The following is a 26,999-nucleotide window of genomic DNA, read 5'->3' on the forward strand; positions in this document are numbered from 1 at the left end:
GCTGGGGTAGTGGAAGCAGAGTGTGTTCCCTAGACACTTATCTTACCATCTTTTAGCAAAGATGTGGAACAAATAGAACTCTCATACATTTCTTTTTTCATTTTAATTTTTATTTTAGATTCAGGGGAAATGCATGCAAATTTGTTATAAGAGTATATTGCATGATGCTGAAGTTTCAGCTTCTATTGATCCTGTCACCCAGATAGTGAGCATAGTACCCTACAGGAAGTTTTTCAGCCATTGCCCCCATCTCTCCTTTCATCTTTTTGGAGTCCCAGTGTGTGTTATTCCCATCTTTATGTCCGTGTGCATCCAGGGTTTAACTCCCACTTATAAGTGAGAACATGCAATATTTGGTTTTCTGTTTCTGCATTAATTTGCTTAGGATAATGGCCTCCAGCTGCATTCATTTTGCTGCTAAAGACATGATTTTATTCTTTTTATGGCTGTGTGGTATTCCATGGTGTATATGTACCACATTTTCTTTATCAATGCACCACTGATGGGTACCTAGGTTGTTTCCAAGTCTTTGCTATTGGAATAGTGCTGCAATAAACATATGAGTGCAGGTGTCTTTTTGGTAGAACGATTTATTGTCCTTTGGGTACATACCCAGAAATGAGATTTCTGGGTGGAATGGTAGTTCATTTTTATTTCTTTGAGAAATCTATAAACTGCTTTCCACTGGGGCTGAACCAATTTACATGCTCACCAACAGTGTAAAAGTGTTCCCTTTTCGCTACAGCCTTGCCAGCATCTGTTGTGTTTTAACTTTTTAGTAACAGCCATTCTGGCTGGTATGAAATGATATCTCATTGTGGTTTTGATTTACCATTTCTCTGATGATTAGTGATATTGAGCATTTTTTCATGTTTGTTGGCCACTTGTCTCATACATTTCTGATGGCAGTGCAAATTCTTACATTCACTTTGGATATCTATTTGGCAACGTCATCTAAAGATGAACGTACACATGGCCTACGATTCAGCAGTTTCACTCCTGCATATATCCAACAGAAATTCATACATATATTTACCAACAGACATGCACAAGAAAGTTCAGAGCATTATACTTAATAGCCAAAAACTGGAAATAATTCAAATGTTCATCAACAGTAAATGGGCAAATTGTAGTTTAGCGAAACGATAGAATATTACACAAAGAAATATTAATGAACCACTGCAATAATAAAAGTAAATCTCAAAAACATAATGGAGAGTAGAGAAAGCTAACTCGAAAGAATACGTATCATATATTTCCACTTATATAAGGTTTAAAAACAGACAAAAGTCATCTATGAGATTAGAATCCAGATAGTGGTGACCTTTGGAATGAGACAAGGTAGTGACTGGTAGAGGGCATGAGGAGGGTTCCAGAATTCCAGTGTGTTCTGTTTCTTGATCTCAGCGATGGTGACACCAGCAGTACACACTTTGCGAAAGTCATCGCACTGCCCCCTCATGATTTCTACACTTTCCCAATGAATATCGTACTTGAAAAAAGTTTACATGGGGGGAATTCCTTAAAAGAAAGTTATAATTAATTTCTTCTAAATGTAGAAGGAATGAGGAAAATAGGAAAGTCACCATTCTAGCCAAATAATAGTAGCTGTAATCAAGACCCACAAATAGGTGCCAAAATTAATGGGAGAAATTTTAAGGAAAATCAGGACATTTATATAGTCTCAAAGTGTCTCCCCCAAAATATGTATTACTTACAAAAGGGAAAATAGTAGCTTCACAGTGGAGAAGCCTGGCAGACCCCACTTTAACAAAGTGACCAAAGTTAACATTTCCAATAATAACACATATTAACATCGTGTACCTCCTAATATGATGCACTAAGAAGGACACATCATCTCTGTAGCATTTTTCTCAAAAATGTGTAACTTCAAAACATCAGACAAATCCAAATTGAGGAGCATTCTGCAGTTTACCTGACCAGTACTTTTCAAAGGAGTCAAGGTCATGTAGGAAGAAAAGGAAAGATAAAAGGAATGTCTGTCAGAGACTGGAGACTAAGAAGACATGACAGCTAAATGCAAAGTGGGATCCTGGATTAGATTCTAGAACATAAAAGGAACATTAGTGTAAAAACTGGTGAAATCCAAATAATGTCTGTAGTTAAGCTAATAGCATTAAACCAGTGCTAATTGCTTAGTTTTAATAACTGTACTATGTTTATGTATGATGTTAACATAAGTAGAATCTGGGTGAAGAATATACAGGAACAGGAACTTCTTTATAGTTTTTTGTTTTTGTTTTTTAAAGATGGGATCTCACTGTGTTGCCCAGGTTGGACTCAAATACCTGGGCTCAAGACATACTCCCACTTCAGCCTCCTGGGTAATTGGGACTACAGGCATGTGATATTGTACCAGGATCTCTCTGTAGTATTTTCAAAACTTTTCTATAATTCTACAATAATTTCAAATTAAAAATAATTAAAATACAAATATACTTAACACTACTGAACTGTACACTTAAGTGATTAAGATTGTAAATTTTGTGTTTATACCATAATTTAATTTTTTACATTATTAAAATATATGCACTTTATTATATATAATTTGCATTATGTATTATTAGATATAGTAATATATATATAACATAATTTATATGTATTAATATATCTAACTGTCACCCCAGGGCACAAGTAAAGATACATTGCAGTCTGAGGAAGGGTAAAAGAAAAAATATATTCTATCCCTTAGAATGGGGCAGGAAAAAGTTCTGGGCCCAGGATCACATACCAATACTATTAGATGTCTCCTATTCTTAGGGCAGGGTCAAGGCAACCCCTACTCCTGAGACTCAGGGTCACAGCACCTGCCTAAGACTAATATGCATAAGAACGACCAAAAAAGCTCTTTTTCCCACCCCCAATCAGTCTAAGAAACACCAAATAATAAGCAAAAGAAATCTATTGCTAGGAGAGAAGTAAAATCACTGAAAAGGGCTTACTCCTGACACTGAAAGTCATAGCACTCACTTAAGATTAAGAATTGTTGGCCAGGCACGGTGGCTCAAGCCTGTAATCCCAGCACTTTGGGAGGCTGAGGCAGGCAGATCATGAGGTCAGGAGATCAAGACCATCCTGGCTAACACGGTGAAACCCTGTCTCTACTAAAAATACAGAAAATTAACTGGGCACTGTGGTGGGCGCCTGTAGTCCCAGCTACTCGGGCGGCTGAGGCAGGAGAATGGCGTGAACCCGGGAGGTGGAGCTTGCAGTGAGCCGAGATCGCCACTGCACTCCAGCCTGGGCAACAGAGCAAGATTCCGTCTCAAAAAAAAAAAAGAATTGTTAAGGACAAAAAGCCCCTCTTTCTTCTCACACTTCAATGAGCCTATGAATCACTAGAGGATCTTTTGAAAATGAAGATTCAAATTCAGTAGATCTGGAGTGGGCCTTGAGATTCTGCATTTTTAGCAAGCCTCCAGACGATGCCATTGTGGCTGGGCCACAAACCACATATTGAGTAGCAAACGTCTAAAGAACTTTAGTGTTAACCAAGAGAATCCCTGTTGGCTTGAATGACCCTAGCCCTTCCTCCAAAAAACCTTTTTGCAAAAAAAGGTACAGAAAGAACCTAACTTGTTCAAATGTGAGAAATAATCAAAAGAGAAACAGCATGATATTGAAGCAGAGACTGTAAGAAAAAAAAGTTTCAGGGAGGAAATAGCATATTAAGAACAGTGACTATAAAAATGTCACTATGAAGCCAGTAAAAATTGTGGCCAAAAAAGAAAAGCCAATAATTTTAAATACCTATGAAGAAACTGCTCCTCTAAAACAAGAGCACAAAGCACAAATATAAGCATTAAGGAAATATATAGTTAAAAAATGAAAGCTATAAAATACTAGCTACCAGAGTTCATAAAGGATATTGAATAATAAATGAAATTATTACTACAATGGTGTCCCTATCAGAACCATTAAACAGGAGAACATACTTCTTTTTAGAAGTCATTATGAAGTTATTATTTACACAGTTGTTAAAGTACACAAATACAGGGGCAATACAAACACACAGCTCAAAGACTGGTGACCAACGCACAGGTTGACACAGATGTCCTACCTACGTTTCCTGCATACTCCTCTTTAATGGTTCTAATAGGGACACCATTTTAGTAATGACTCCTCTTTGCCAAAACATAGCGACAAATAGAAAATAGAATAAAGAAAAATAAAACAGAAAATAAAAGCTTAAATGACCACAGAAAAGTTTTAGACTTGGAAAGCAAACCAAGAAAATCCAATGTATATAACTGATCTCTTTGAAGAAGAAATACAAAATTATATATGTATATACACATTTATTTTTTAAAGACAGGCTCTTGCTGTGTTGCCCAGGCTGTCCTCCAACTCCTAAACTCGGGTAATCCTCCCACTTTAGCCTCCAGAGTGCTGGGATTACAGGTATGTGCCACCACACCCAGCAAAATTATTTTTTAAAATTCAAGAAGGCCGGGCGTGGTGGCTCACACCTGTAATCCCAACACTTTGGGAGGCCAAGGCTGGTGGATCACCTGAATTCAGGAGTTCAAGACCAGCCTGACCAACATGGTGAAACCCCATCTCTCCTAAAAAATACAAAAATTAGCCAAGCGTGGTGGCAGGTGCCTGTAATCCCAGCTACTCGGGAGGCTGAGGCAGGAGAATTGTTTAAACCTGTGAGGCAGAGGTTGCAGTGAGCCAAGATCATGCCACTGCACTCCAGCCTGGGTGACAAGAGTGAAACTCTGTCTCAAAAAAAAAAATTTTTTTTCAAGAAAAGTCTAGTGAAATAAGACAAGAATCTACAGATAAACACAATTTGCACCAAAAATAAGTTAAAGGTACAGTGATTAGAAATGAAGAAATTAAACTGTCATTATTTGCAGACAACATAATGTGTCAATATAAGGTCCAAAAAGTCTGCTCTTAAGCTATTAAAAAATAGGTAAATTTGGGGAAATGACAATATAGAAAATCAATGTACAAAAAAATTAGATTGATAAAAAGCTAATTGTAAAAACAATTAGAAAATAAAAATTTAAGAATCACACTTAGAATTGTATTAAATACCATTGAAAGATATGAACTACAAAATATTGCTGTGAGACATCAAATGTATATAAAAAGTAGAGCTATATACAATCAATGTACATGGATTAGAAGGATCAATATTATAAAATTGTCAGTCCTCCCAAATTTGATCTATAGATTGCATGCAATTTCAATCAAAACCCAAAAATCCTAATGTTTTTCTTATAAATTGACAAACTGCTTCTAAAATTTAAGAAATTTAAGTGTAGATGCAAAGGACCTAAAATAGCCACAAAAATCCAGAAGAAAAGTTGTTGTTCTTCCACTACCAGGTGGCAAGACTTATTACAAAGCTACTATAATAAAAACTGCATGGTATTTGCCATGAGAATCTACAAATAGATCAATGGAAAAGAATAGAGAGATCAGAAGAGACTTTTGTACACTTGATTTATGATGAAGGTGATACTGCAGAACTGTGGAGAAAGGTTGATCTCTTGAATAAATAGTATTAGACCACCTGATTATCACTACTGGGAAAAAATAAAACTTTATCTATCTCACATCATACACCAAAATTAATTCCTAGTGGTTTACCAGACTAAATATGTTAAGTAAAGCAATAAACTTTCTGGAAGTTTATATAGGAGATTATTTTATATTCTCAGGATAGAAAATGTCTTAAACAGAAAATAAAGTTATTAATCATAAAAGAAAAAATGAGTAAATTAAGAACTCCTTTATCAAAAGGCATCAAGAGACTGAAAAAACAAGCCAAAAAAATAAGAAGAGATATGTGTAACACATATTAACTGATAAATGACCTAACACCCAGAATATTTTTAATATCCTATATATCAGTAAAGTTAACCATATTTTTATTAACTAAAGTCCATACTTAATTCAGATTTTCTTAGTTTTTCAAGAGCAATTTTAGGTTTAAAGAAAAATTGAGTGGAAAGTACAGAATTCCCACATATAGTCAACAATACTGTATTATGTGCTTAAAAATTTATAAGAGGGTAAATTTTGTGTTGTGTTTTTAACACACACAAAAAGAAAAAAGGACACGGGAACATTTTTGGAGGGATTGTTATGTCTTCTACCTTGATTGTAGTGATGGTTTCACAGATGTATGTGTATGTACAAATTCATCAAATTTTATATATTAAATATGCACAATTTATTGTATTAAACTAATTATACTTCAATAAAACTTTTTTTAAGTACAGAAAGTTCCTATATACCCTCTCCACCACCACCACCCCCTCACAAAGTTTCTCTTATTAACATCTTGCATTAGTGTGACACATTTGTGATCACTGATGAACCAATTTTGATACACTATTATTAACTACAAGGCACAGTTTACATTAGGATTCACTCTTTGTATTGTACAGCTCTATGCGTTTTGAAAAATTTATGTCATGACTCCATCATTATAATATCACACAGAATAGTTTTACTATCCTAAAGTGCCTGTGCCTCCACCTGGTTATCTCTCCCTGACTCTCCTTGAACCCCTGACAACCACTGATTTTTAATTGTCTCCATAGTTTTTCATTTTTCATAAAAGCATATATTTGGAATTACACAGTATGTAGCCTTTTCAGACTGACTTCTTTCACTTAGTAGTTGCATTTAAGGCTCCTCCATATCTTTTCATGTCTTAATTGCTCATTTATTTTTATCACTGAATACTATTCCATTATGTGGATGTATCACAGTTTGCTTCTCCATCACCAATTGAAGGACATCTTGGTTGCTTCCAAATTTGGGCAATTACGAATAAAGCTGCTATAAATATTCATGTGCAGGTTTTTATGTGGACATAAGTTTCCAACTCACTTGGGTTAATATCTAGGAGCATAATTGCTAGATCTTACATATAGCAAAACTATGTTTAGCTTTGTAAGAATCTGCCAAACTGTCTTTCAAAGTGGCTGTACCATTTTGCATTCTGACCAGCAATGAATAAGGCTCCCATTACTCCACATCCTAACAAGCATTTAGTGTTGCCAGGATTTGGGATGTTAGCCATTCTAACAGGGGTGTCATGGTATCTTATTGTGGTTTTAGTTTGCAATTCCCTAATGACATATGAAGTTGAGCGTCTTTTCAAATATTTATTTGCCATCTGTGTATCTTCTTTAATATGCTGTCTGTTCCAATCTTTTTACTCACCTTCTTTTTTTTGAGACAGAGTCTCACTCTGTTGCCAGGCTGGAGTACAGTGGTGCGATCTCAGCTCACTGCAACCTCCGCCTCCCAGATTCAAGCAATTCTCCTGCCTCAGCCTCCTGAGTAGCTGGGACTACAGGTGTGCACCACCACGCCCGGCTAACTTTTGTATTTTTAGTAAAGACGGGGTTTCACCACATTGGCCAGGATGGTCTCAGTCTCTTGACCTCGTGATCCACCAGCCTGGGCCTCCTACTCACTTTTTAAGTAGACTGTTTACTTATTATTGAGTTTTAAGAGCTATTTGTATATTTTTTTTACCCAAGTCTTTTATCAGATATGTGTTTGCAAATATTTTCTCCCAGTCTTTGGCTTATCTTTTCATTCTCTTAACAGTGTCTTTCACAGAGCGTAAGTTTTTAATTTTCATGAAGCCAACTAATTCTTTTTTTAATGATTCATGCTTTTGCTGTTATATCTAAAAAGTCATCGCCAAACCCAAGGTCACCTAGATTTTCTCCTATATTATCTTCTAGCAGTTTATATTAGCACTTTTGTATTTTACATCTAGATTCATTTTTTTACATGTGGATGTCCAGTTATTTCAGCACCGTTTGTTGAAAAGAGTAAACTTTCTCCATTAAATTGCTTTTGCTCTTTTGCCTAAGATCAATTGACCATTTTTGTGTAGGTTTGTTTCTGGTTCTCTATTCTACTCCACTGATTTCTCTATTATTTTAACAATACCATACTGTCTTGATTACTGTAGCTTTATAGTAGGAAGAAGTTGGATAGCAGCACTCCTCCAACTTTGTTCTTCTTCAATATTTTATTGGCTATTCTGAGTCTTTTGCCTTTGCACATAAACATTAGAATCAGCTTATCAATGTCCACAAAGTTATTTGCTGGGATCTTGATTGGGATTGCATTGAATCTACAGATCAAATTGGGGAAAACTAACATCTTAACAATATTGAGTCTTTCTATTCATGAACATGGAAAATCTTCCCATTCATTTACTGCTTCTTTGATTTCTTTCCTCAGAGTGTTGTCATTTTCCTCATAGAGATCTTGTACATATTTAATTAGGTTTATATGTAAGTATTTTTTGGTGCTAAGGTAGATGGTGTTGTGTTCATTGCTGGTATATAAGAAACCAATAGAATTTTGCATATTAGCCTTGTATCCTTCAATCTTACTATAATTACTTATTAGTTCCAGAGGGTTTAAAAAAAAATTCTTTGACATTTTCTACATAGACAGTTTTGTCATCTGTGAACAAAGACATGTTATTTCTTACCTCCCAATCACTATATCTTCTATTTCCTTTTCTTCTTCTTTTAACTTTTATTTTAAGTTCAGGGGCACACGTGCAGGTTCGTTACATAGGTAAACTTGTGTCGGGGATTTGTTGCACACATTATTTCATCAGCCAGGTGTTGAACCTACTACCCATTAGTTATTTTTTCTGATCCTCCCACCCCTCAGCCTTCAATAGGCCCCAATGTGTGTTGTTCCCCTCTATATGTCCATGTGTTCTCATCATTTAACTCCCACTTATAAGTGAGAACATGTGGTATTTGGTTGCCTGTTCCTGCATTAATTTGTTAAGGATAATGGCCTCCAGCTCTATTCATGTCCCTGCAAAGGACATGATCTCATTCTTTTTTATGGCTGCATCCTTTTCTTCTTTTATTGCATTGCTAGGATGTCTAGCACAAAGTTGAATAGGAGTGGTGAGAAAAGGCATCCTTGCCTTGTTCCCAATCTTATGGAGAAAGCATCTACTTTCTCACAATTAAGTATGATTTTAGCCATAGGGCTTTCGTAGATGCTGTTTATCAAACTGAAGAAGTTCCCCTCTATTCCTAATTTGTTGAGAGTTTTTATCATAAATAGATGTTGGAAATGTTTTTCTGCATCTGTTGATATGATCACATGATTTTACTTCTTTAGCCTGTTGATGTGATAAATTACATTAATTTTTAAATTCTGATCTAGCCTTATATACCTGAAATAAATCTCACTTGGTCATAATATATAATTCTTTTCATACACTGTTGGATTCAATTTGCTCATATTTGGTTGAGCGTTTTTGCATATATGCTCATGAGAGATATTGTTAACATTTTTAAATGAATAAAAAATGTTAATAGTCAATTCACCAAAGGGTGTATCTAAATAGCCAATAAAGGTTTGTATAGACAACCTCATTACTCATAGGAAAAATGCAAATTAAAACCATGATTATGTAACCACAAGAATAGCTAAAGTGAAAAGATTGACAATACTAAGTGTTAGCAAGGATTTGGAATCGTGGTAACTCTTACACACTATTTATTAAAGAAGATTAATACAACCACTTTGAAAAATTGTTCACTTTTATCTTCTATAGCCAAAGACATACATATCCTCTGACCTGGAAATTCCAGTTTTAGGTATATCCGACAAATGAATATATATGTGCAGAAAAAGACATTCAAAATGATTATGGAAACATTATGTGTAACATATAAAAACTAGATGTTGAGGGGAAGAGGCCAAGACACAATAGAACATTTATGTACATTTTTAAAATGGGAGAAAACTAAACTGTATGTGTATGTAAGTGCGTGCCCAAAACCTGGCACACAACAAGAGCTCTAAAATGTGTTAGCTTTCATTATTGTCATGGTTTCTGCTACTCTAGTAGCAGTAGCAGTAGTAGGTCTAAACCTTATATTTCCCAAATTATAAATGTTACAATTCTTATTTTATAAATTGTTTTAAACTGACTCTTGGAAAATATAAGTAATTGAGCAAAGGTATATAGCTAGAAAACGGCAGATCCAGTATTTAGATCCAATATTTAGAACCAGGTTTATTAGAACCAGTGTTCCTGATCTTTCCAGTAAAACACACTGATTCTCACATCAATGATATTTTATGCATATTCAACTAGCAATAATGACTATAAGTAATTTATGTTTATTATTTATAGCCCATAAAACTGTTATATTATCTCTTGAATAATTTTGACATGCTTATAACACCAATATAAGTTCTTGTGTTACATTTGCTTTTGTTGCCCATGAAATCCACAGTCAGGCACTATTTTCATCTGGTGGAGCCTTGGTATGTAACTCCAAATTTATCCTTTCCTTCTCCCAATTGCCAACATCCTTGTATCAAAATCTTTAATTATATAAACTTATCTTGATTTCAGATTGAGGACAAAGAGGTCCCTAGACACACATTCAATAAACCTTTACTACACGCTACTCTATGCCAGGTTTTTGCACAGGTCTGGACACAGCATGATGAATTCGAAATGTATAATCCTTGCCTTTCTTACATGTCTGTATCCCTATAGCTTTAGGCTGTGAAAACAATTCCTGGAAATGTTTCCAGAAGCCCTCTCTGAAATAAGCAGGAAATAGAATATTGTATAGGAAAGAGTCAAATGTCAGAATCAAATGCTTGGTCATTAACATATAAGAGGAGCTATGGAAACTGTACTCTATACTGTAGGGAGTTATAAACAGCCTCTGGGGATGGTACTAGAGACCTTGGTGGTGCATGGGGCTGTTCCTAAGGACTCACTGCACATTTGCCCAGGTCCTATGTTTATATCTTCTGATCCTCTCTAATCGAATTCTCTTTTCTATTCATTCTTTTGTCCTTCACTCTTTCTTGTACCCATTGGTCTTGATTCTCCTCTCTCCATCCTTTTTAACTTTGTCTGTCTTTCCCCATCTTCCTGTCCGTCCCGTCACCCCTTCATTCCTCCAACCCTTCAGCATGATTGCCCCCATTTCCCTGCTTCCCATCCCACTGCACCTAACTTCCTCATCTGTTTCCTCTGTCCCTCTGCCTTTTCCAGTAGAAGCTTCCTTTGGTTTTCCTGCTATATTATCTTTGCCCTCCTTCTGTCCATGGACAGAAGGACATTTTTGCTCCTCCTTAGGTCCATGACTCAAGCTGCTTTTGACAGAAAATAAATTCTGGCTCTGTGATTTCTTTTCATTTGAATGTTTTATCTTGAATGATACATTGTTCATCTGAATACCTTTTACCAGATTCTTTATTTTAGCTTCATACAGGGAGAATTCCAAATCCCAGGTCCTGTTGTGCTTCATAGATTCCATCTGTTCTTTAAAATGCTTCAGATCCTGCGCTAAACAGGGAGAAATTCTGAAGCAGAACTTGAGCTCCAAGTTCGAGAAGCTGTCTTTTTTCAAGATGTCCAATAAAAACTGCATAGTGAGGGTCATCTCATCATTCCCTTCCTGCTCCTTTACCTCCAGCAGCCTTTGCACTTCTCTGCGGGACTCCTTCCCCAGCCGGCTTTGGTCCTCTTTCACCAGGTAAGACATGGCATGAAAAAAGTCCTGGAAGCTGACGTGGCGGAAGCTGTAGAACTTCTTGATGGCAAGTCCCAATTGGTAGTCGTTACTACTCAGGAAAGCGGCAAGCCTGGGGCCATCTAAATGATGTTTCCTGAGCTCAGCTTCTTCAAATAGGAACCTCTGGTGCTGAATCCCTTCAGCTGCTAGGGAGCACAGACTCCTCAGGACCCTGTGCCGGGAAAGCTCGGAGCAGCCCCCATCATCATCGGGCGGCAGGAAGGTGGAGACGTAAGCCATGAAGATGTCAGTGCTGTTTCTAGGTGTCTCTAAGACAACTTTGCCTCTCTCCATCTGCCCCTGCAGCCAGGAGCAGACCACCCAGCAAATGCCTGGAACCTGACACGCTTTGTAGAGAATGTCATTTTTCTGTACAATGTCGAAGGCACGGTCAGCTTGCTTCTCATCCGTGAAATAGGAGCTGAAGTACCTCGCCCTCTCCTCCTCAGAGAAGCCTAGGATATGGACATGGCGTGCTTGTTTCAGCAAGGGCTCCAGATTCCTCAAAGCCAGGGGCCGGGTGGTGATGAGAAGGGAGCATGTGGGGAGTGTATGTCTCCTAATTAGAAGGTGCAGCAGGCTCTCCTTGGGACTCAAACCCCTCTTCTTCAACTTTTCTTCAAAGGGCCTCTGCAGCTCATCAAAGCCATCCAGGATGAACAGGAGCCGCTCTGGCTGCCTCAGAATCTCTGTGACAGGGGCTTGATTGTCCCCGCAGCACCAGAAAAGGAGCTGCTCCAGTTTGCTCTCCAGCAGCAGGACCACTTCTTTGCAGCTTACATAAAAGACATAATCAAACCGGCCTGGGTACAGAGTACCGGTGGCCCAGTCCAACACCATTTTTCTGGCGAGAGTTGTCTTTCCAGTGCCAGCCGACCCCTGTAGCACAACTAAGGATGGGGCCAGGGAGGGCTTTTCCCCTGAATCAAATAGAGCCTCCACCGTGACAGAGTCCAGCTCCTGCTCTGGGATGGGGCAGGCAAGTGATTCTGGGCTCTCTGAGCTGGGCTTGGCCACCAGGAGCACCTGGTTGTATCTGCCATTGACTCCTGCTTCCTGCCATTCCTCTAGGCAGCGCACATGCTCTCGGTATACTTCTCTGTAATCTGAGCCAAACAAATGGGATGTTAGGTAGTGAAATGGAAATTTTAGAAGGCAAAATGGCCCCTCCAAACTGACTCTGCTCATTAGTCTTCTTGTATGTCTCCAACTTGGATCTTGCTGAGATTATAGTTCTGGCTTCATGGGGAGGGGCCACTGTATGTGTGCATGAGTGTGTGTGTGCAGGCGCAGTATGCATATGCACATCTGTATGAGTGTGCAAGGGTGTGTTCTGTGTGTGTGGATAGTTGTGCATGAATGCTGGTATCCACATGTGCTCGTGGACCTTCATGTACCGTTGTGCAGGGAAGTCATGTCAGTGTGCATCAGCAAGTGTGTGTCTGTAAGAATACATGTAAGTGCAAAATGCCTGTGTGAGAATGCATGAATGTCTGAGTGTTCATGTGAAATGTCTCCATTTGAAGAGGTGAGGACAGAGAGAGGGGAAAGGAAAGGGATGCCTGAGGATGGTGAAGTGATAGGAGCCTTGATACAGTTTGGGTGTTTGTCCCCTCCAAATTTCAGGTTGAAATGTGATCCCCAATGTTGGAGGCAGGGCCTAGTGGGAGTTGTTTTTGTCATGGGGGCAAATCCCTCATGAATGTCTTGGGGCCCTCCCCACGGTAATGAACGAGTTCTTGCTCTATTAGCTACACAAGAGCTGGTTGTTTAAAAGAGCCTGGCACCTCCTCCCCTCTCTCTTCCTCCCTCTCTTGCCATGTGACACACCAGCTCTGACCTTGCCTTCTTCCATAACTGAAAGCTGCCTGAGGCCTCGCCAGAAGTCAATGTTGACAATATGCCTCTTGCACCACCTGCCAAACCATGAGCCAAATAAACCTCTTTTCTTTATAAATTACCCAGTCTCAGGTATTCCTTTATAGCAATACAAAGGGGACTAAGATAAGCCTGTTCTTGGGAAAGGACAAGCCAAATGCTAAAGATAAACCAGCTTCTCAGAAAGAGCCATGACTCTGGGTCCATGAAACCCTCCCATTTGTACGTAGCAGAGGAGCTTTCAAGCATGAAAGGAGCCTATGGGAGGGAGCAAAGGCACCAAAAGATCCCTCCCTCCCCCCAGGCACCCACAGGAAGAACCAGTAGGCCATGAGGTCCCACACCACCCATTCTGTAGTGTGGTTCCTTGAGAGATCAGGGGCACAGAAGACTTAGAAGCAGCCTGAGCAGCTTGCCAGGAAGCAGCTAGGGACAGGTCTGACCCCTACATCCTGATGCTATTTCTTCTGGTTAGTGGAAATCCCTTCACCAGCACCCTCCCTGTCTCTAAGACTCTTTCTTCAGACTCTCCCCTTCTCTGCCACTGCAGCTGGAGGTAAGATGTGGGGAAGAAAGACTAGTCTTTTCTTAAATAAATCCCAGCTTTGGCTCAGTCCCCCTCCTGACAGTTGTTGGAACCCTCAGGTGGAGACCACCAAGGACTCTGGGGCACCAGGGACTAGAGGACAAGGTGACAGAAGGCATAAGGTACAGGCTACAGGCAGCTCTGGAAATGCCATGGCGGGAGGGGAGTCCCAGTGCCATCCTGCCCTCTCCTTCCCCCGCTCCACACTCACCATGCAGACAAATGTGGCTGAGCTGGTCCACAAGTTCCAACAGGTTCATGACCTTCAAGCCCTTGAGGACAACTTTCACAGCCTCCTTTTCTCCATACTTTGAAATCAGTAATTCTGCCAGGTCCACCGGAATCAGGCCCTCCAACTCCCCTCTGGCCAGTGGGGGCTGGCCCTCAGACAGGGTCATATCCCGTAAGTAGAACTTTAACTTCTTGAAATCGTTCTCCTCAAGGTCACTCAAGGCCCAGAGCAATGCCTCCCGGGGGTTTCTGGCCTTGGCCATGGCCATGGTGATCTGGGGGAAGGATCAAGTCCAGACCAGAAGACCAGTGACCTGGAGAAAGAGGCAAAAGGAGAGGTCCACTGCTGAGAGGCCCACCCTGCTTTCTGGGGGCTTGGCCAAGCTACAGAGCAGAGGCCAGGGAGAGACGAGATACATGCGCACAGCTCCAAGAAAGACAAGCAGATGAAACGCAGGGGAATTTTCCTAGTCATTCCCCTCTGCCTCTTAGTCAGGTGACACATGACTGTGTTGGCAAATGGGTAGGAAGGTATGTAGGTGTGTTAATCTCTCAATCTCTCTCTCCCAAACTCTATCTCTGTCTCTCTCTCTCCCCCCACTCCCTTCCTCTTTCCCTCTCACACACGTTCTTTATTAGGCTCTGTATGCCTCCTTAGATGGATGGATTAAGAAAAAAAACTCTAAGTTTTTTATTTATTTTATTTTTTTTGGAGACAGAGTCTCCCTCTGTTGCCCAGGCTGGGGAGCAGTGGCATGATCTCGGCTCACCACAACCTCCATATCCCACATTCAAGCAATTCTCCTGCCTCAGCCTCCCAAGTAGCTGGAATTGCAGGTGCCCACCACCATGCCCAGCTCACTTTTGTATTTTTAGTAGAGATGGGGTTTCACTATATGGGCCCGGCTAGACTCGATCTCCTGACCTCAGGTGATCTGCCCGCCTTGGCCTCCCAAAGTGCTGGGATTACAGGCATGAGCTACTGTGCCCGGCCAAGTTTTAAGTTTTAAAAGTGAGCCTGTCCCTGGCTGTGTGAACCTATAGAGAGCTGGAGCACATTTGCTGGAACTGCTGTGGTATGGCAAGAAGGTAAAAAAAATCTACACTCAACCCATTGGCCTCACATGTCAGCCTCCTGGCCTCAGTCACACAGGGATTGCAAAGCTAGAAGTCTCCTAATTCAAATAAGGAAACAAATCCAGATGATGATAGGAAGAGGAACCGCCACCTGTGAGTGCTGACTTTGTGCCAGGTGATTTACATATCCTTTTTGATCATCTCAGAAATCATCTCAGGTACTGTTCCACATGAGAAATTTGGCAGTCAGAGAAAAGTGGTTTTTCAGAGTTTTCCAGAGCTAGGCCACTGGACAAAGAGGCAGGATTTAAACTGGTCTATGCCCTGGGTGGAAGAGAGAGACAGAAAAAACTCAAAAGATAAAGAAATAGAAGACAGAGTCAGGAACCAGGAAGTTAGACTAAATGTTACCAGAAACTGGAGACATGTATAAATACTAAAGTAACAGGTAAAGGAGAGCAGAATTTTGAATTGTGTTTCTAATGTAGAACTAAAATGTAGGCCAGGTGGCAGTCTTTGGAAAAGAAAAGCAACAATTAATAGAAAGCCTTCAGAATCCAGAAATACACCTGTGACCTAAGGCCCATAGGGAACCCATCTCAGTAGTACAATGTCACATTCATCATTGAGAGTGTTCAAAAGAGAATTTGGGAACACAGAGAATTGTTGCCATTCAAATACCAACATTTTGACTACATACTGACAGAGAAAGAAAATGTTTGGAACATGTTAGGATACAGGGGACTTTGGTTGTGAGTCATAGGCCAGTTTGGAAAAGCAGGCCTGTGAAAGCAGGATCAATTTACAACAAAGCTTCAGGCTGCATGGGAAGACTCAGGGCTTCCCTGCAAATTTCTGATGTTGGCAGAGCTATTTAATAATTCAGGAAAGAAAAGACAACACTAGAACCTGCCAAGAAGATGTCCAGTCTAGGCTGCTTACCACAGTTCAGACTTGGGGAGCTGGAGGTGAGGCAGCGAGAACTCAGCTCCCTGATCCAGGAGCCCAGTAAGCAAAGCCTGGGTACTGAGACGAAACAGATCCCCTTTCCTGGGCCGACAGCTCTACAGGTCCAAGTCTGGGCTCTCTTAGCCCATACTCACTAGTTCACTTCTGTTTGGTGGTGCTGGTACCTACCAGCTACAGCTTGATACCTAACAGTTCCTAGTATATAGGCCTGGAAGAGAAGGGCCCCTCCCCATCTGCCCCAAGCCTCTGTGAAGCAAAACCACCCACTGAATGTCAGTGGGATGACTGTCAATGGGATGGGCAATTGCTCACCAGTGGGAAACCTGACCTCATTTTTTCAAATGTTGAAGTTGAGAAACAAGGGAGGGGTGGAAGGCATGAACTATTCTGTCACCAAGAGAAAAAGAGCCCAGGAGACTTCCCACATCCCTCCCTGAAACCCACACTCCTCCTCTACCACTTAACCCCAGCCTAGGCTGGGGCAGTTTGACTAGAGAGACGAAAGAATTGAAGCACTGCCACCACCATATCCTCCGCCAGTGCACCATTTCTCTAAGTTGTTGAAATCACTGGAGAATGAAAAAGGAAGAAGATAGGAGCTCCATGAAGTAGGAATTCAAACAAGGAGAAAAACAGGCCAGGCATGGTGGTTCACGCCTGTAATCCCAGCACTTTGGGAGGCTGAGGTGCGTGGATCATTTGATGTCAGGAGTTTGAGACCAGCCTGATCAACATGGTGAAACCCTGTCTCTACTAAAAATACGCAAATTAGCCGGGAATCATGGTGCATGCCTGTAATCTCAGCTACTAGGGAGGCTGAGGCAGGAAAATTGCTTGAACCCAGGAGGCGGACGTTGCAGCGAGCTGAGATTGCGCCACTGCACTCCAACCTGGGCAACAAAGTAAGACTTTGTCTCAAAAAAACAAAAAAGAAAAAGGAGAAAAACAAATTCCCAGAAGGCAGCCAGTCCTCTGGCCTAGAGAGCTGAGGATCCCCGAGAGCCCTGACAGAAAGAGAACAGGTTTCTCCAAAAAGAATGTCTCCAAGAAAAAAGAAAAAAGAAAAAAGACTGGCTAGACTAGCTGATGCTATTGGCCTTCTAAAACAGCCTATTGGGAGGCTATTAGAAGGTGGAAAAAGCTAGCAGTAACTTCCAAGAAAACCAGATAAATGAAAGTAAAATAAAGAAATTACTAGCAAGAGGAGAAACAAAAAATAAAATTGGAAATATAATAGTAAACTAATATTTGTTTACTATGTGTGAACAGTGTGAATAATGTTTGCATAGAAATCATAGTGTAACCACTGAACATTGCTCTAAAATTTAAAATATAATTACATTGAAAGGATGGTGGTGGAATGTACTAGAAGAGGAAGTTGATAGACAATGCCTAAAATGTTGAATCAAAAGATAGTGATATACAGTACACATATTACTTCAAAATGCAGAGATGTAAGAAGAAATAGTTAAAATCTAATGTATTAATAGTTGTTTCAGCGAAAAGAGACTGGGCATCAGGAGAGGAAAGGACTACTGTTCCAGGGCATAAGTTTTTTAATGCCTATTGACTTTAGAAATCATAACCATGTATTACTTTGAAAAGATAAAAATTAACTTAGCAAAGAAACAGTAAGAGGTAAAGAAATGGAGTTAACATGTATAGACAAATCTCTCTGGAAGCTTGGTAACAAAAGTGATGAGAAAGGTCCTGAGGTAATATGGGAAATGTGAAGTCCAGAGAAGGTTTTGTTTGCTTTAACATGGGAAAGGGCGGAATGTACCTGGATGCTGATACAAAGCCTCCCATAGAGAGGTCAGGTTAGAAATGCGGAAGAGAAAGGCAAGCACCAGAGGAGGGAATGGAGAATGGGGATTGGGACAGGATTCGAAGCAAAGGCAAAAGATTGGCCTTTGACAGGAGGCTGGAAGGAACAGCATCCATTCATTCCTGAGGAAAGTGACAAGAGGTTGTTTGGCAGAGAAAGTCAGGTGTGTGGGTTTTGTGGTCAGAAGATAAGCATGGTCATGTCTGAGTCTCCATATGCTCTGTGAAGTACATGTAAGAGTATCTCCCATGAGTGAAAGGGCAGGGGTGGTTGAGGAGAGAAGACACCTTGAGGAGGCCACTGCAAGCCTTCCCTCCTGTGCACCTGTCCTCCTCCTCCAAGGCCTCTTGTGCCCACTGCTCAGGGAGTACCCTAGAGTCCAAGGGAACAGGCAGGAATGGGACTGGCCTTTCCCAGTGCCTTGACCAAGATGAGGCTAGCGACGAAAACAAGACTGCCAAGAACCAGGACCCAGAGACCAAGATGGGAAGATAAAAGAGTGAGACACAGTTATGTAGTGAGGGTGACAGAGAGAGCAGAAAGGCCACCTACTGCGAAGGCACCAGGTCTGGAGACCACTGTGCCAGATTCAGAATCACACCTGAAGAAAGGAGGAATGAGATGCATGGAACCAACTATAATTGGAGGGTGGAGGCAAGAGATGAAATGAGTCCTCCCTGCCTATCCACCCTGGCCTGGCTACAGGCAACACTGATAATTGCAACTAAGTCCCAAAAAGGGCAGGGGTGGAGACGAAAGAAAGAGAAACCAAGCGTGGGAATAGCAAGAGATCAAAAGAGTAAAGAGTCAGAGAAGAGATACAGAGAGATATCAGAAAAATGAGCAAACAAAATAGAAAGTCAGAGAGAGATGAAGCCAGCTGGTAGGTATGAGTCTCTCACTTTCCCATACACACACACACACATACTTACACATTCACTCTATACACAGTGTTTTTTCACAGCAAACTCTTAGAAACAAGGGCAATGAGAAAAACATGTGAAGCAATTGGAGTTTCTCAATCAAGCTGCAGTGTTCCCACATTCATTATACTCTTTCCCTACCTGTGGAGGCAGATCCCAAGGCAAAGTTGAACACATGTCTTCATCCTCTTGCTTCCAGGCCTTCTTTTTGACACAGGCAGGAGCTCCAACCCCAGTCTGTCCCCTCTTATACAAGGGCCCTTTGAGACAGTCCCCTCAGGCTCTCCAAAGGTCACCATCTTCTCCTTTACACCTTGGTCAGTTTTGATGGAGTTAGCACGTGGATTTGGTAAGCTTAAAGGTCTTCTTGAGACAGGAGATCGTGTGGCCATTTTGGAGGTATCTGTCTCTGCTGCTAGAAGCTGTCTTTTCTCAAGAGTATTGTCACAAGGCTTTTGTAAACCAAAAAGTATCTGAGACAGGTCTCAATCAATTTAGAAAGTTTATTTTGCCAAGGTTAAGATGTGCCTATGACACAGCCTCAGGAGGTCCTGAAGTAATGTGCCTAAGGTGGTCGGGACACAGCTTGGTTTTATACATTTTAGGGAGACATGAGACATCCATCAATATATGTAAGACGTACATTGGTTCAGTCCAGAAAAGTGGGACAAGTCAAAGCAGGGAGAGGGCTTCCAGGTCATAGGTAGATAAGACACAAACAGTTGCATTATTTTTAGTTTCTGATCAGCCTTTCACTGAATACACAATTTACAGGAACAGCCACTTATGCCTTAGTCTAGCTTAGTGAAATAATGGAGCAAGGAAGCAATCAGATATGCATTTGTATCATGTTAACAGAGGGATGACTTTGAGTTCTGCTTTTTATCCACAACGAATTTTCCTGTGGGCAAATTGTGACGGAGGTATGTAGCTTTTTTTTTTTTTTTAATCTTTGTAGCTATCTTATTTAGGAATAGAGTGGGAGGCAAGTATGCCCACAGTACCCAGTTTGACTTTTCCCTTTGGCTTAGTGATTTGGGGGAACTGAGGTTTATTTTCCTTTTGCATTTCCCCACTTTTCTTTTTAAAAAGCTTTCAAAGAAAGCATTTTAGAGGAAAATGAGTCTTTGGTCTGAGGTTTTGTCTGATCTCTCATGGCTAGGATGGTTTATTCCTAGACGGGTAGGTCCCACATTATTAGGAAAGCTCATTTTTAGCAGATTGTAAAGTCACACATTCTACAAAGAGAAAATAGGCGGAGGGAGGAACAAAAACAACAACAAACAAACAAACAATGAAGAACAATCCTGGAAAATTCATATAGGTCATGTTACTCTGAAGTCCATACATCAGTAGGCAGGTATGAAAGTGGTTTAGCTACGTAAATAGGCTGCCATTATTTTCTTCTAAAGTTTAAGTTGTTCACAAAGCTTTAAGAAAGCACAGCTTAATCTTCAGTGATTTCAAATCAGGAAAAATGGGAGAAAAGGAAAAAAAAGAAGAAGAAATATTGAAAACATTGTTTTGGAGACTTGTAGCCAGGAAAACTTTTAGAATTCAGTCTAAACTGTAGAAAGTAATAAAAACTGAAAAACATTAGGCAAGACTAGACTCTAACAAGTGTACTATAGTTTATTTTGAAACATAATTTTTCTCTCTCCAGTCCTATTTTCACTAAAGACAAGTCATAAGACAAATTCATTTGCAAAATAAGTTTTAATCTTATTATACTTGGCTGGGGTATTTTCATAAAAGCAAGAATAATTATTTGTCATACAGGCTCCTCTTTTTTTTTTAATTGGCATTGCTGGAACTTTATTCCACAAGGAATCTCAGATTCAACTTTAATGCCTTAAGCCTAACCTCTGCCCACAAATATCTGTATTAATTGGGTGAATTCCTCACCTTGAATTCCCAAGAAAACTTGGGGCTCCTGGGACTATCAGAAAGTGACATTCTTTACTTACCACAGTATAATTGCCTGAGAGGTTCTTCCTGCCCACTGCATAAAGAAAGACCACGACACTGTAGTGGAAAAAGAGTTTAACAGACACAAGGCCAGCCACACCACATGGGAGATGAAATTTCTACTCAAATCATCTCATTCAAAGCTGGTAAGGTTAGAGGTTTTTCAAAGGCAGTTTTGGGGAAGGGGTGGGGGTGGCCAGGTAGCAGGTACTTGCTGCTGATTGGTTGGGGTGGAGATGAAATCACAAGGGGTTGAAGCTGTCCTCCTGCAGGCCAAATCGCTTCTGGGTGCAGCCACAGGAGTGGGGTTGTTGGTCCAGGTGGAGCCATGGGTATCAGACATGCAAAAAAGTCTGGAAACATATCTCAAAAGGCCAATCTACAATAATGGTGTTATTTGCAGCAGTAATTGGGGAAGTAGCATATCTTATAACCTCCAGAATAATGGCTGACAATCGTTTATGTCTACACCTTAGCAGGATTTAGCCTCCTCTCCTTCTCCCAGCCTGACGGCATCTCATTAGCTTTACAAAAGCAGTTGAGTTTGGGGCAAGGCCTATTATCATTTAACTATAGCCTAAATGTCTTCCAAAGATAGCTTGGCCCAATAGCCCAGGAACAATTAAGGGAAAGGCAAGGTGGGGATTGTGTTAGCTTAGCTTACTGTTATACTTTTCTCACTGATATAACTTTTGCAAAGGCGGTTTCAACAGGTAAGGAACCTGTACAGGGACTGTGTAGACAAGGTATGGGGCCATCTTTCCCAAGGGGTTTTCATTGGCTCTATAAGTCAACTTTGAATCCTTAAAGGCATCTATATCTGAAAGCATGCCATTCCAGTCAAAACCTTGGTAAAATAACCTGTGTCTCCAATTGTGTCCTGTTACAAAAGAAAACAGATTCTTATTGCACTTGTGCAAATGACTATATTGCCATAAGTTAAAAATATTCACAAGTAGTTTCCAAATTTTTGAGAAATCAGGTAGGGAGAAATATGTTCCAAATTTTGTTTACAGGAGTTTACTCAATTGTTAAAAGCTGTAAAAATCTCAAAAGAAAAGTTTATTGGCTCTGAAAAACAAAGGATCAGCAATGTTTTAAACAAAATGTCATAAAACGATTATTTCAGTCTTCTATTAGTTCAATCCATGGAGTTAACTCCTATTCTGTTTGATATTCATGAACATTTCAGCTCTCCATGGGAGTCTTGGAAGTTTTTCCTCTATTCTAGTGTCACACTCTCCAAAGTTATTAGAAATATATTTATATAAATGTGTTATTAGTATATGTTCCCGCATTGTATGAAACTCCTGTGATTCTGATATGTCTTAGCATATGTTATCAGTAGTAATTATGATAATATAAAATTGTTGTATGCCACAAAAGCAACCAAATTTCCTTGTCAATTGTGTCTTTATGACTGTTCTAAGACTTGTCATCCACAGTTGTTTTACTTTTATTCTTTTCAGAAGATTTTTTTTTTATAATCAGCTATAGGACTCTGACAGGTGTCCTTGAATGCAGTTTTCTAATAACTTTATTTTCCTTTCACACCTTCAAGGAGAAGGAGGCCTTCAAACTCCCCCAGTGACATAGCCAGTGCTAGCAAGATGGCAGTAAGGAGTACAGGCAGGCTGGCAAAGCACATGATAAAATTACAGTGGTCATCTGGACAACTCTGATGGCTGCTTTCTATAGCATGTTCCTAAGTCTCTAGGGTGAAAGATAAGGCCTAGGCCCTCGAATACATCTCCGTGTTCAGGCTGGAGGGTGGTGCTGTGGCCTGCTCGGGACTGCTTTTCTGGGGCTTGATCACAGGACTGAGGGAAATTTGATGAGGGTGCAGCCTGCACTGCAATAAAAGGGCCTATGGTGAGATGAAACCAGGGAGGGATTACCCAAAGAAGCCAAATATAGGAAGAGGAGCATGAAATCTGGTCAGAGAAGCTGGAAGTTAGAGCAAGATTCTGACATGAAAGGCAACTATAAATGAGAAATGGAATTGAAGTTGGAGGAAGTCAGTTTCCCCAGGGATAGAAAGCAGAGATTAGGAAGTGCTGGCCAGGATCCATCAGAGCCACATTGTGATGTAAGGTTGTAAGTGAATGGTTTGTTGCATCCAAGTGCACAGTACACATGAGCAAGAAGCCCCATGGTAATTAAATCTTGGGGGCTGGCCCAGCAGGAGAGAGAGAGAAAGGAATACTATACAACACTGTGATTCCAGACACCATATCATCTCTCCAGCCCAGCATTCTCCTTGTGACAATCATGGCAAAAGCCATCATTCTCTAAACTTTTTTTAATTTTTTACCTTGTAGGGAAAGGAAAACTTCTCCTCTACCCTCTTAGGTTCTTAAACTGAGACCTACAAATTAAATTGACAAAAAAAAATTATGATTAATGGGAGAAATCATACAAATTTTATTTGATGTCAACAATTTTACATAGCATCAGGGACCTCACAGACAAGAAGTGAAAACCCCAAAGAAGCAGTTAGACCCAAGGGCTTATATACTATTTTAACCAAGGGCTGTAAATTTTTGGAGAAGTGACAAGGCAAAGGAAAAGGATATGGAATTCTAGGGGTAGCAAGTTCTGGGAAAGTAACTAGGGGGTCTATGGGGAAAACTAATGAAAAATAAGGGTTACTTTAGGAAGTTTTGCTTGGCAAACATATCTCAGCATTGACCTCCCATCTCCAGTGATAAGAATGTTCTCTCCTTCCTAGGAAAACCTTTCTCATGGGAAATTTATGCCCTGCTTTTAGGTAGAAATGGGAAGAGCAGACAGCCCTTTCTGAATCTGCTGTTTTTCAGTTCCCTTCAGATCAAAATAATCAACATGCTTAAGTGGCATATTTTGGTGTGGCATGTTCAGATGCCCATGCCTTTCAATCTCAAGAATGAGTTCTGTACAGAACTCTCATTCACTTTTGGTGAGAATGTAAAATATTACAACCAGTTTGTTATTAGTATTATTTTAGAGACAGAGTCTTGTTCTGTTGCCCCGGGGTGGAGTGCAGTGGTGCCATCATAGCTCACTGCAGCTTCCAGCTCCGGAGCTCAAGCCATTATTACTGTTTCAGCTTCCCAAGTAGCTGAAACTACAGGCACGCACCATCACACTGAACTCATTGATCTGACAGTTTCTTGTAAAGTTAAGCACTCCCTATCCTATGACTTAGCCATTCCATGCCTAGGTATTTACCCCAGAAGAAAGAAAACATACGTCTTCACAAAGACTTCTACACAAATGTTCCAAAGAGCATTATTCATAACAGTTGAAAATCTGAAACAAATCAAGTATTCATCAACAAGTGAGTGGATAAACAAGTTATAGTACATTCATACAATAAAATATTACTCAGCGATGACCCATTTGATAGACACAAAGCATTGATAAATTTTACAGTTGTATTGCGTGAAAGGAGCAGACACAAAGAATTCAAGTTGTTTCCTAGCTGCTGGTTGTAAAAAAAAAAAAGAATTCAAATTTTATTATTCCATTTATATGAAATTCTACAATAGGAAAACTAGTCTGTCATAATGCAGAGCAGTGGTTGCCCATGGCCAGGTATGACATGGGGTACTACAAAGGAGCCCATGGCACTTTTGGAGTGAGGAAATGTTCCATGTCTTGACTGTGGTGGTGGATACATAGGCCAAGACTTTCTCAACACTCACTAAACTCTGCACTTTTTTTTTTTTTGAGACAGAGTCTCACTCTGTCACCCAAGCTGGAGTGCAATGGCACGATCTCAGCTCACTGCAACCTCCGCCTCCCGGGTTCAAGTGATTCTCCTGCCTCAATCTCCCAAGTAGCTAGGATTATAGGCATGTGCCACCACACCTGACTAATTTTTGTATTTTTAGTGGAGACGGGGTTTCACCATGTTGGCCAGGCTGATCTTGAACTCCTGACCTCAGGTAATCCGCCTGTCTCGGCCTCCCAAAGTGCTGGGATTACAGGCGTAAACCACCACACCCAGCCTGAACTATACACTTTAAATGGAGGCAGTTTGTTGTATTATAAATTATACCTCAGTATATACCCAAAGGATTATAAATCATGCTGCTATAAAGACACATGCACAAGTATGTTTATTGCGGCACTATTCACAATAGCAAAGACTTGGAACTAACCCAAATGTCCAACAATGATAGACTGGATTAAGAAAATGTGGTACATATACCCCATGGAATACTATGCAGCCATAAAAAATGGTGAGTTCATGTCCTTTGTAGGGACATGGATGAAGCTGGAAACCATGATTCTCAGCAAACTATCGCAAGGACAAAAAAACCAAACACTGCATGTTCTCACTCATAAGTGGGAATTGAACAATGAGAATACATGGACACAGGAAGGGGAACATTACACACTGGAGACTGTTGTGGGGTGGGGGGAAGGGGAGAGAGATAGCATTAGGAGATATACCTAATGCTAAATGACGAGTTAATGGGTGCAGCACACCAACACAGCACATGTATACATATGTAACAAACCTGCACGTTGTGCACATGTACCCTAAAACTTAAAGTATAATAATAATAAAATTTAAAATATATATATTAGTCAGTGATTGAGCTGGAACTCAAACCTAATTCTACTCTATACTGCATTTTGTTTCAGTTTACAATAAAAATATTTATGCTTAAAAAAGTAAATAAATTATACCTCAGTAATGTTGATTAATTAAAAAAAGAATGAGCTCTGACAACTAAACTGTTAATCTTACAAACCTAAGAGAAGTCTGCAAGGACCACTTACTCCCGCAACCAAACAGATAATTGTGAGCTAGTCCTGGAATGTCCAAGGCCAGTAGAGAGGAGACACACCTCTTCATGGGTAGGAATCAGGGAGGGACCACACAGGAGCCTGGGAAGGAATGTCCTTGCCAGGGTGAGGTGGCCAGGAGCTGAGCCTGCAGAGAGGGGGAACCTGGGGGCTGAAAACAGGGTAGCAGGCAGCCAGCTTTGCAGGGAGGGAAGAAGGGAGAGGAGAGGTGCCCCTGAGGCCAGAGTTCTCTAGCAACACTGATGTGGGTATCAGAACTTCAGAACTGCAGAGAAGTCGTAAAGCTAAGCATGACCACCCTTTCTTAGTCAAAGTCTTCTAAAAAGTCTAAAGTGACTCCATCCAAGAGAAGAAAGAGAAGGAAACTGTCTCTGGGGGAAAGCCTCCCCAATTTAGGCCTCAACAACTATCGCTCAAAAACCAAGAAATGAACTCATAGCCTTGAAAGTCTGAATAAGAATAAATAAAAACAAGAAACATAGATTCAGGCCAGGCAAGGTGGCTCACGCCTGTAATCCCAGCACTTTGGGAGGCCAAGGCAGGTGGATCACTTAAGCTCAGGAGTTCAAGACCAGCCTGGGCAACATGGTGAAGGCTCATCTCTACAAAAATTAGCCAGGCGTGATGACACATGCCTGTAGTCTCAGCTACTCGGGAGGCTGAGGTGAGATGATCACTTGAGTCTGGGAGGTCCAGGCTACAGTGAGCCGAGATCATGCCACTGCGCTCCAGCCTGGGCAAGAGTGAAAGCCTGTCTCAAAAAAAAAAAAAAAAAGAAAAGAAAAGAAAGAAAGAAAGAAGAGACACAGATTCAGACCACTAAGAATTATAGATGTTACATTTATCAGCTTCGTATGAAAATGTTTTTTAAATTTAAGGATGTAATTACAAAAATAAGCTTATAAGAAATAAGAAAAAATAGATTTCTTTTAAAAATCCTTTTATATGAAAAAGAAAGAAAATAAAATAGAACTTCTACAGATGAGGAATATAATTATTGAAATCTAAAATTCAATATACAGAATAGATAGCAGCTGAAGTCAGAATTAGAGAGCTGAAGCTATGGCCAAAGAATTTATCCAGACAGCAGCATAAACGGATAGCAGATTGAAAATATGAAAGCTTAAGAGACATGGAGAATA

At 40.4% G+C, this 26,999-nt stretch overlaps 1 protein-coding gene across 4 annotated transcripts; it reads right to left on the bottom strand.

Moving 5' to 3' along the window:
* Positions 1 to 9,532: 9,532 nt before the first annotated feature.
* Positions 9,533 to 23,425, bottom strand: NLRP10 (NLR family pyrin domain containing 10). Of its 4 annotated transcripts, XM_063710913.1 has the most exons (5): positions 23,372 to 23,425; positions 21,057 to 21,937; positions 19,231 to 20,541; positions 14,273 to 14,606; positions 9,533 to 12,703 (listed from the first exon to the last, which is right to left on the bottom strand). In XM_063710913.1, exons 4-5 carry the CDS (start codon positions 14,559 to 14,561, stop codon positions 10,875 to 10,877), a joined length of 2,118 nt encoding a protein of 705 aa, XP_063566983.1. In that variant the 5' UTR covers positions 14,562 to 14,606; positions 19,231 to 20,541; positions 21,057 to 21,937; positions 23,372 to 23,425; the 3' UTR covers positions 9,533 to 10,874. The 4 variants fall into 4 exon arrangements, with proteins under 4 accessions (XP_063566983.1, XP_063566985.1, XP_063566984.1 ...); XM_063710915.1 differs by lacking the exon at positions 23,372 to 23,425 and having other exon boundaries at positions 19,231 to 19,778; positions 21,057 to 21,382; XM_063710914.1 differs by lacking the exon at positions 23,372 to 23,425 and having other exon boundaries at positions 19,231 to 20,327; positions 21,057 to 21,382.
* Positions 23,426 to 26,999: the final 3,574 nt, after the last annotated feature.

This window comes from Gorilla gorilla, chromosome 9 (genome assembly GCF_029281585.2).
Source record: "Gorilla gorilla gorilla isolate KB3781 chromosome 9, NHGRI_mGorGor1-v2.1_pri, whole genome shotgun sequence".
Classification (NCBI taxonomy): domain Eukaryota; kingdom Metazoa; phylum Chordata; class Mammalia; order Primates; family Hominidae; genus Gorilla; species Gorilla gorilla.